The sequence below is a fragment of the Cinclus cinclus genome, unplaced genomic scaffold, assembly GCF_963662255.1.
Source record: "Cinclus cinclus unplaced genomic scaffold, bCinCin1.1 SCAFFOLD_291, whole genome shotgun sequence".
NCBI lineage: Eukaryota > Metazoa > Chordata > Aves > Passeriformes > Cinclidae > Cinclus > Cinclus cinclus.
Window position 1 is genome coordinate 324 of NW_026912068.1, and position 11,576 is coordinate 11,899.

An 11,576-nucleotide genomic window follows, 5' to 3' on the forward strand; every position below is an offset into this window, starting at 1 on the left:
CCCAAATGTCCCCAAATGTCCCCAACGTCCCCAAATGTCCCCAAATATCCCCAATGTCCCCAATGTCCCCAATGTTCCCCAATGTCCCCAATGTCCCCAAATGTCCCCAATGTCCCCAAATGTCCCCAACGTCCCCAAATGTCCCCAAATATCCCCAATGTCCCCAAATATCCCCAATGTCCCCAAATGTCCCCAATGTCCCCAAATGTCCCCAATGTCCCCAGGGCTGATGATCCGTCCCTGGTCCGAGGGTCTCGATGTCACCTTCAACGTGAGCCAGAGCCAGACCTGGCACCAGTATGTGAGAGCCCTGAACCAGTTCCTGGAGCGTGAGTGTACTGGGAGGGACTGGGAGGGACTGGGGGAGACTGGGAGGGACTGGGAGGGACTGGGGGAGACTGGGAGGGACTGGGAGGGACTGGGAGGGGATTGGGAGGGACTGGGGGGGACTGGGAGGGGACTGGGAGGGACTGGGAGGGGATTGGGAGGGACTGGGGGGGACTGGGAGGGGACTGGGAGGGACTGGGAGGGGATTGGGAGGGACTGGGAGGGACTGGGGGGGACTGGGAGGGGATTGGGAGGGACTGGGAGGGACTGGGAGGGACTGGGAGGGACTGGGAGGGGATTGGGAGGGACTGGGATGACTCAACCCCATTCTGGGATGACCTTAACCCATACTGGGATGACCTTAACCCATACTGGGACGATTTTAACCCATACTGGGACAACCCTACCCATACTGGGACGACCCTACCCATACTGGGATGATCTTAACCCATACTGGGATGACTTTAATCCATACTGGGATGACTTTAATCCATACTGGGATGACCTTAACCCACACTGGGATGACCCTACCCATACTGGGACGACCTTAACCCATACTGGGATGACCTTAACCCATACTGGGATGACTTTAACCCATACTGGGATGACTTTAATCCATACTGGGATGACCTTAACCCATACTGGGACGACCTTAACCCACACTGGGATGACCTTAACCCATACTGGGATGACTTTAACCCATACTGGGATGACTTTAATCCATACTGGGATGACCTTAACCCATACTGGGATGACCTTAACCCATACTGGGATGACCCTACCCATACTGGCATGACTTTAACCCATACTGGGACGACTTTAATCCATACTGGGACCACCTTAACCCACACTGGGCCGACCCTACCCCATACATAAACCCACCGAACCCCTCCCAGTTCCACTCAGTGCTACTCCCAGTCCATACTGGCGAGCGCTGGGACGACCTTACCCCGTCCGTCCCTCCGCCCCAGCCTACAACGACAGCGTCCAGGCGGCGCGCAACGCCGCGTGCCCGGCCGGCCGCTACAACGAGCAGCCGGACGACGGCGTCCCCAACTACCCGAAACGCGCGTGCCGCTTCAACCGCTCCCTGCTGGGGCCCTGCGCCGGCCTGGGCCCGCCCGGCGACTACGGCTACGGCAGCGGGCAGCCCTGCGTGCTGGTCAAGGTCAACCGGGTGAGCAACGGGGCACTGGGAGGGACTGGGAGGGACTGGGAGGGACTGGGATGGAACTGGGATGGAACTGGGCAGCCCTGCGTGCTGGTCAAGGTCAACCGGGTGAGCAACGGGGCACTGGGAGGGACTGGGAGGGACTGGGATGGAACTGGGCAGCCCTGCGTGCTGGTCAAGGTCAACCGGGTGAGCAACGGGGCACTGGGATGGACTGGGAGGGACTGGGAGGGACTGGGATGGAACTGGGCAGCCCTGTGTGCTGGTCAAGGTCAACCGGGTGAGCAACGGGGCACTGGGAGGGACTGGGAGGGACTGGGAGGGACTGGGATGGAACTGGGCAGCCCTGCGTGCTGGTCAAGGTACAACCGGGTGAGCAACGGGGCACTGGGATGGACTGGGAGGGACTGGGATGGAACTGGGATGGACTGGGAGGGACTGGGAGGGACTGGGATGGAACTGGGCAGCCCTGCGTGCTGGTCAAGGTCAACTGGGTGAGCAACGGGGCACTGGGATGGACTGGGAGGGACTGGGATGGAACTGGGCAGCCCTGCGTGCTGGTCAAGGTCAACTGGGTGAGCAACGGGGCACTGGGAGGGACTGGGAGGGACTGGGATGGAACTGGGATGGAACTGGGATGGACTGGGATGGAACTGGGAGGGACTGGGATGGAACTGGGCAGCCCTGCGTGCTGGTCAAGGTCAACCGGGTGAGCAACGGGGCACTGGGAGGGACTGGGAGGGACTGGGAGGGACTGGGAGGGACTGGGATGGAACTGGGCAGCCCTGCGTGCTGGTCAAGGTCAACCGGGTGAGCAACGGGGCACTGGGAGGTACTGGGAGGGACTGGGATGGAACTGGGCAGCCCTGCGTGCTGGTCAAGGTCAACCGGGTGAGCAACGGGGCACTGGGAGGGACTGGGAGGGACTGGGAGGTCACAGCTCAGTGCAGCTCCCTGCTCCACACGGATTCATACTGGTCCATACTGGTCCATACTGGTCCATACTGGTCCATACTGGTTCATACTGGTCCATACTGGTCCATACTGGTTCATACTGGTCCATACTGGTCCCTCAGGTCATCAACTTCTTCCCGGGGAGGAACAAGAGCATCAACATCGTCTGCGCCGCCAAGGTGACGTCACCGTGTCCCCCCCGGTGTCCCCAACCCCCCCCAGTGTCACCCTCAGTGTCCCCAAATCCCCCCAATGTCCCCAATGTCCCCCAATGTCCCCAATGTCCCCAAATCCCCCCAATGTCCCCCAATGTCCCCAATGTCCCCAATGTCCCCAATGTCCCCAATGTCCCCAATGTCCCCCAATGTCCCCAAATGTCCCCAATGTCCCCAATGTCCCCAATGTCCCCAAATGTCCCCAATGTCCCCAATGTCCCCAAATGTCCCCCAATGTCCCCAATGTCCCCAATGTCCCCAATGTCCCCAATGTCCCCAATGTCCCCAATGTCCCCCAATGTCCCCAATGTCCCCAAATCCCCCCAATGTCCCCAAATTCCCCCAATGTCCCCAAATGTCCCCAAATGTCCCCAAATGTCCCCAATGTCCCCAAATGTCCCCAATGTCCCCCACTGTCCCCAATGTCCCCAATGTCCCCAAATGTCCCCAATGTCCCCAAATGTCCCCAATGTCCCCAATGTCCCCAATGTCCCCCACTGTCCCCAATGTCCCCAATGTCCCCAATGTCCCCAATGTCCCCAAATGTCCCCAAATGTCCCCAAATGTCCCCAAATGTCCCCAATGTCCCCAAATGTCCCCAAATGTCCCCAATGTCCCCAATGTCCCCAATGTCCCCAATGTCCCCAAATGTCCCCAATGTCCCCAAATGTCCCCAAATGTCCCCAATGTCCCCAATGTCCCCAAATGTCCCCAATGTCCCCAATGTCCCCAATGTCCCCAATGTCCCCAAATGTCCCCAATGTCCCCAATGTCCCCAATGTCCCCAATGTCCCCAATGTCCCCAATGTCCCCAAATGTCCCCAAATGTCCCCAATGTCCCCAAATGTCCCCAAATGTCCCCAATGTCCCCAATGTCCCCAAATGTCCCCAATGTCCCCAATGTCCCCAATGTCCCCAATGTCCCCAAATGTCCCCAAATGTCCCCGTTGTCCCCAATGTCCCCAAATGTCCCCAATGTCCCCAATGTCCCCAATGTCCCCAAATGTCCCCGTTGTCCCCTCACTGTCTCTTGTCTCTGCCCAGCGGCCCCGGACCAAGGGTGACCTGGTAAGGGGGGGAGGGGTTGGGTCCCTCTGGAACATCCCAAAATCCTCCCCCCAAAAAAATCCCAAAATCTCAAAGTCTGCTTCTTTCACCCCAAAAAATTCCTTCCAGGAATCCCAAAATCCCAGAATTCCACCCCAAAATCCTTCCAGGAACCCCAAAATCCCAGAATTCCACCCCAAAATCCCTGAATTCCACCCCAAAATCCTTCCAGGAATCCCAAAATCCCAGAATTCCATCCCAAAATCCTTCCAGGAATCCCAAAATCCCAGAATTCCATCCCAAAATCCTTCCAGGAACCCCAAAATCCCAGAATTCCACCCCAAAAATCCTTCCAGGAACCCCAAAATCCCAGAATTCCACCCCAAAATCCTTCCAGGAATCCCAAAATCTGCTTTTTTCACCCCAAAATCCCACTGGGAACCACCCAGAATTCTCCTCAAGTCCCTTGGGGTCTCCTCAATTTATTTTTATTTTTATTTTTATTTTTATTTTTATTTTTATTTTTATTTTTATTTTTATTTTTATTTTTATTTTTATTTTTATTTTTATTTTTCATTTTTATTTTTATTTTTATTTTTATTTTTTATTTTTATTTATTTTTTTTTCCCCACCCCAAAATTTGCTGATTTTAACCCCAAATCCTGCCGGGTGTTCCCAGAGCTTCTGTGTCCCCCAGTGTCCCCCCAGTACCCCCCAGTATCCCCCAGTGTCCCCCCAGTATCTCCCAGTATCTCCCAGTGTCCCCCCAGTATCCCCCAGTGTCCCCCCAGTGTCCCCCCAGTGTCTCCCAGTATCTCCCAGTACCCCCCAGTGTCCCCCCAGTGTCCCCCCAGTATCCCCCAGTGTCCCCCCAGTATCCCCCCAGTATCCCCCAGTGTCCCCCCAGTGTCCCCCCAGTGTCTCCCAGTGTCCCCCCAGTATCTCCCAGTATCCCCCAGTGTCCCCCAGTGTCCCCCCAGTGTCTCCCAGTGTCCCCCCAGTATCTCCCAGTATCCCCCAGTGTCCCCCCAGTATCCCCCCAGTGTCCCCCCAGTGTCCCCCAGTATCTCCCAGCATCTCCCAGTATCCCCCAGTACCCCCCAGTATCTCCCAGTGTCCCCCCAGTATCTCCCAGTATCTCCCAGTGTCCCCCCAGTATCTCCCAGTATCTCCCAGTATCTCCCAGTATCCCCAGTTTCTCACTGTCTCTCTCTCGCTGCTCGCGGGGCCCAGGGACACTCGGCCACCACTGTAAGGACACTGGGACAAACTGGGACAAACTGGGACAAACTGGGGGGGGCACTGGGACAAACTGGGACAAACTGGGACAAACTGGGACAAACTGGGGGGGGCACTGGGACAAACTGGGACAAACTGGGACAAACTGGGACAAACTGGGGGGGGCACTGGGACAAACTGGGACAAACTGGGACAAACTGGGACAAACTGGGACAAACTGGGGGGGGCACTGGGACAAACTGGGACAAACTGGGGGGGGCACTGGGACAAACTGGGACAAACTGGGGCAAACTGGGACAAACTGGGACAAACTGGGAGGGTGTTGGGAATATTTTGGGGTGTCAGGGAGATTTTTGAGCTTCGTTTTAGGGAGGATTAATTTTAATTTTAGTTTTAATTTTAATTTTAATTTTAATTTTAATTTTAATTTTAATTTTAATTTCAGTTTTAATTTTAGTTTTAATTTTAATTTTAGTTTTAATTTTAATTTTAATTTTAATTTTAATTTTAATTTCAGTTTTAATTTTAGTTTTAATTTTAATTTTAATTTTAATTTTAATTTAAGTTTTAATTTTAATTTTAATTTTAATTTTAATTTTAATTTTAATTTTAGTTTTAATTTTAATTTTAATTTTAATTTTAATTTCAGTTTTAATTTTAATTTTAATTTTAATTTTAATTTTAATTTTAATTTTAATTCTAATTTTAATTTTATTTTTAGTTTTAGTTTTAATTTTAATTTTAATTCTAATTCTAATTCTAAAATTAATTTTGATTTCAAGTTTAATTTTAATTTTAGCTTTAATTTTGATTTCAGCTTTAATTTTGATTTTAATTCTAATATTTCTATTTAGTTTTTATTTTTATTTTTGTTATTTTTACTTTATTTTTATTATTTTTTATTTTTTAATTTTATTCTTTATATCTTTTATTTTTATTTTTATTTTTTATTTTAAATTTTTACCTTATTGTTATTTTTACTTTTATTTTTTATTTTTATTTTAATTTATTTTTATTATTTTTTTACGTTTTTTATTTTTTATTTTTATTCTTTATTTTTATCTTATTTTTACTTTTATTTTTAATTTTATCTTTATTTTTATTTTCGTTTTTATCTTATTTCTATTTTTATTTTTTAATTTTTATTTTTAATTTATTTTTGATTTTGATTTTATTTTTATTTTTATTTTTAATTTTTATCTTATTTCTATTTTTATTTTTTATTTTTATTTTTATTTTTATTTTTATTTTTATTTTTATTTTCATTTCTATTTTCATTTTTATTTTCATTTTTATTTTCATTTTATTATTTTTATTTTTATTTTTATTTCTATTTTCATTTCTATTTTCATTTTTATTTTTAATTTTATTTCTATTTCTATTTTCATTTTCATTTCTATTTTCATTTCTATTTTCATTTTTATTTTCATTTTCATTTTATTTTTATTTTTATTTTTATTTTTATTTTTATTTTTATTTTCATTTTCATTTCTATTTTCATTTTTATTTTTAATTTTATTTCTATTTCTATTTTCATTTTTATTCTTTTATTTTTATTTCCACCTTTACCTTTATTATCTGAATTTTAATCCTATTTTTATTTCTATTCTAACTCCAAATCTCGTTTTAATCCAAATTTCAACCCGAATTTTTCACTTCAATTTCTCTCCTAATTTCATTCAATCCCCTCTTCCTTTTTTAATTAAAAATAAAAATTTTAATTCTCATTTTAATCCCATTTTTAATTCGAAACTTTTTAAATTCTCATTTTAATCCCAGTTTTAATTTGAATTATTTTTAATTCTCATTTTAATCCCATCTTTAATTTGAATTATTTTTAATTCTCATTTTAATCCCATTTTTAATTTGAATTATTTTTAATTCTCATTTTAATCCCATTTTTAATTTGAATTATTTTTAATTCTTATTTTAATCCCATTTTTAATTTGAATTTTTTTAAATTCTCATTTTAATCCCATTTTTAATTTGAATTTTAATTCTCATTTTAATCCCATTTTTAATTCGAAACTTTTTTAATTCTCATTTTAATCCCAGTTTTAATTGGAATTTAAATTTCCTTGGGATTGGAGGGGGGGGGCGGGGGTCAGTGTGGGGGGAGGGGCTGCCCCTCCCCCCCCCCATTCTGGGGACACTTTGGGGACATTTGGGGACATTTTGGGGACATTTGGGGATATTTTGGGGATACTCTGGGGACACTTTGGGGACATTTTGGGGACACTCTGGGGATATTTTGGGGACGTTTTGGGGACAGTTTGGGGACGTTTTGGGGACGTTTTGGGGACACTCTGGGGACATTTGGGGACATTTTGGGGACATTTTGGGGACGTTTTGGGGACGTTTTGGGGACATTTTGGGGACATTTTGGGGACATTGGGGGACATTTTGGGGATACTTTGGGGACAGTTTGGGAACATTTTGGGGATATTTTGGGGACATTTTGGGGACGTTTTGGGGACATTTTGGGGACAGTTTGGGAACATTTTGGGGATATTTTGGGGACATTTTGGGGACATTTTGGGGACGTTTTGGGGACATTTTGGGGACAGTTTGGGAACATTTTGGGGACAGTTTGGGGACAGTTTGGGGACAGTTTGGGAACATTTTGGGGACGTTTTGGGGACATTTTGGGGACATTTTGGGGACAGTTTGGGGACAGTTTGGGGACAGTTTGGGAACATTTTGGGGACGTTTTGGGGACACTCTGGGGACCCTCCCGTGTCCCCCCAGCGCGAGGAGGACGCGGCTCTGCTGGGACCCCTGCAGCTCTTCCCCCCGAACGGCTCCATCGACCTCATGTACTTCCCTTACTACGGAAAGAGAGTGCACGTGAGACACAGAAACTGAAATATATAGAGAGAAAAAATATATAGAGAGAGAAAAAAATATATATAGAGAGAGAAAAATATAGAGAGAAAAAAATATATATAACATATATATAAAATACAAGAGAGTGCACGTGAGACACAGAAACTGAAATATATAGAGAGAAAAAATATATATAGAGAGAGAAAAAAATATATATATAGAGAAAAAAAATATATAGAGAAAAAAATATATATAGAGAGAAAAAAAATATATAGAGAAAAAAATATATATAGAGAGAGAGAGGAAAAAAATATATAACATATATATAAAATACAAGAGAGTGCACGTGAGACACAGAAACTGAAATATATAGAGAGAAAAAATATATATAGAGAGAAAAAAAAATATATATAGAGAAAAAATATAGAGAGAGAAAAAAAAATATATATAGAAATTAAAATATATATAGAAAAAAATATATATATAGAGAAAAAAAATATATATAGAGAAAAAAAATATATAACATATATATAAATACAAGAGAGCGCACGTGAGACACAGAAACTGAAATATATAGAGAGAAAAAATATATATAGAGAGAAAAAAAATATATAGAGAAAAAATATATAGAGAGAGAAAAAAATATATATATAGAGAAAAAAATATATAGAGAAAAAATATATATATAGAGAAAAAAATATAGAGAGAGAGAGGAAAAAAATATATAACATATATATAAAATACAAGAGAGTGCACGTGAGACACAGAAACTGAAATATATAGAGAGAAAAAATATATATAGAGAGAGAAAATATATAGAGAAAAATATATATAGAGAGAAAATATATAGAGAAAAAATATATATATAGAGAAAAAATATATAGAGAAAAAAATATATATAGAGAGAAAAAAATATATAGAGAGAAAAAAATATATAGAGAGAGAGGAAAAAAATATATAACATATATATAAAATACAAGAGAGTGCACGTGAGATACAGAAACTGAAATATATAGAGAGAAAAAATAAATATAGAGAGAAAAAAATATATATAGAGAGAAAAAAAAATATATATAGAGAGAAAAATATAGAGAGAAAAAAAAAATATATAGAAACTAAAATATATATAGCAAAAATATATATAGAGAGAAAAAAAATATATAGAGAGAAAAAAAATATATAACATATATATAAATACAAGAGAGCGCACGTGAGACACAGAAACTGAAATATATAGAGAGAAAAAATATATATATAGAGAAAAAAATATATATAGAGAGAAAAAAAATATATAGAGAGAGAAAATATATAGAGAAAAAATATATATATAGAGAAAAAAATATATAGAGAAAAAATATATATATAGAGAAAAAAATATATATAGAGAGAAAAAAAATATATAGAGAAAAAAATATATATAGAGAGAAAAAATATAGAGAGAGAGAGGAAAAAAATATATAAAATATATATAAAATACAAGAGAGTGCACGTGAGACACAGAAACTGAAATATATAGAGAGAAAATATATATATATAGAGAGAGAAAAAAATATATAGAGAAAAAAATATATCTAGAGAAAAAAATATAGAGAGAAAAATATAGAGAGAGAGAAAAAATATATATAGAGAAAAAAATATATAACATATATATAAAATATAAGAGAGTGCACGTGAGACACAGAAACTAAAATATATAGAGAGAAAAAATATATATAGAGAGAAAAAAAAATATATATAGAGAGAAAAAAAATATATATAGAGAAAAAAAATATATAGAGAAAAAAATATATAGAGAGAGAGAGGAAAAAAAATATATAAAATATATATAAAATACAAGAGAGTGCACGTGAGAACCATAACACCCCCCCCCCAAAAAAAATATAAAATTTATAAAAAATATAAAATATATAAAATATATAAAAATATAAAATATATAAAATAAATATATAAAATATATAAAATATATAAAATAAATAAAATATATAAAATATATAAAATATAAAAATAAAAACGCAAAAAAAAAAAAAAAAACAAAATCTGGGAAAGCAAAAAGCAAAAAAAATAAAAAAATAAAAAAATCTGGGAACCCAAAAAATCCCCCGGGGACCCCAAAACCTGGGACCCCAAAATCGCTGCTACCCCAAATCCCCCTTTCCCCAAAAACCCCCAAAAAATCCCCCAAACCCCATTAACTTCCCTCCAAAACAAAATTAATTCCCCCCCAAATAAACCCCAAAACCCAAAATCCCCCCCCCAAAAACCTAAAACCCCGGAATCCCCCCTCCAAAAAAAAAATCAAAATTCCCCCCCCCAAAAAAAACCCAAAACCCCAGAATCCCCCCCAAAAAAAGCCCAAAAACCCCAGAATTCCCCCCAAAAAAACCCCAAAAACCCCAGAATCCCCCCCCAAAAAACCCCAAAAATCCCAGAATTTCCCTCCAAAAAACCCCAAAAACCCCAGAATCCCCCCCAAAAAACCCCAAAAACCCCAGAATCCCCCCCAAAAGAACCCCAAAAACCCCAGAATCCCCCCCAAAAAACCCCAAAAACCCCAGAATTCCCCCCAAAAAAACCCCAAAAACCCCAGAATCCCCCCAAAAAAACCCCAAAAACCCCAGAATCCCCCCCAAAAAACCCCAAAACCCCAGAATTCCCCCCAAAAAAACCCCAAAAACCCCAGAATTCCCCCCCAAAAAAACCCCAAAAACCCCAGAATCCCCCCAAAAAACCCAAAAACCGCAGAATCCCCCCCAAAAAAACCCCAAAAACCACAGAATCCCCCCCAAAAACCCCAGAATCCCCCCCAAAAAACCCAAAAACCGCAGAATCCCCCCCAAAAAAACCCCAAAAACCACAGAATCCCCCCCAAAAACCCCAGAATCCCCCCCAAAAAACCCAAAAACCGCAGAATCCCCCCCAAAAAAACCCCAAAAACCCCTGAATTCCCCCCAAAAAAACCCCAAAAACCCCAGAATTCCCCCCAAAAAACCCCAAAAACCCCAGAATCCCCCCCCAAAAAAACCCCAAAAACCCCAGAATCCCCCCAAAAAACCCAAAAACCACAGAATCCCCCCCCAAAAAACCCCAAAAACCCCAGAATTCCCCCCAAAAAAACCCCAAAAACCCCAGAATCCCCCCAAAAAAACCCCAAAAACCCCAGAATCCCCCCCAAAAAAACCCCAAAAACCCCAGAATCCCCCCCAAAAAAACCCCAAAAACCCCAGAATTCCCCCCCAAAAAACCCAAAAACCCCAGAATCCCCCCCAAAAAAACCCCAAAAACCCCAGAATTCCCCCCAAAAAAACCCCAAAAACCCCAGAATCCCCCCCAAAAAAACCCCAAAAACCCCAGAATCCCCCCCAAAAAAACCCCAAAAACCCCAGAATTCCCCCCCAAAAAACCCAAAAACCCCAGAATCCCCCCCAAAAAAACCCCAAAAACCCCAGAATTCCCCCCAAAAAACCCCAAAAACCCCAGAATCCCCCCCAAAAAAACCCCAAAACCCCCAGAATTTCCCCCAAACCCCCCCACTCCCCCCACAGGTGAACTACACCCAGCCCGTGGTCGCCGTGCGTTTCTCCAACGCCGCGGCCAACGTGGAGCACCACGTGGAGTGCCGGCTCCGCGCCGACGGCCTCGGCACCGACGACGAACGCGACAAATTCGCCGGACGCGTCGCGTTCCGCCTGCGCATCGACCGCGAGTGATCCCGTCCCGTCCCATCCCAAACCCAAACCCAAAACCAAATCCGTGACCCAAATCCAAACCCAAACCCAAATCCAAACCCAAACCCAAAC

General features: G+C 42.3%; 1 protein-coding gene across 1 annotated transcript; it reads left to right on the forward strand.

Moving 5' to 3' along the window:
- The first annotated feature begins 214 nt into the window (after window positions 1–214).
- Window positions 215–11,576, forward strand: ATP1B2 (ATPase Na+/K+ transporting subunit beta 2). The gene is made up of 5 exons (XM_062514180.1): window positions 215–329; window positions 1,299–1,504; window positions 2,575–2,631; window positions 7,702–7,800; window positions 11,322–11,576. Exons 1-5 carry the CDS (start codon window positions 215–217, stop codon window positions 11,484–11,486), a joined length of 642 nt encoding a protein of 213 aa, XP_062370164.1. The 3' UTR covers window positions 11,487–11,576.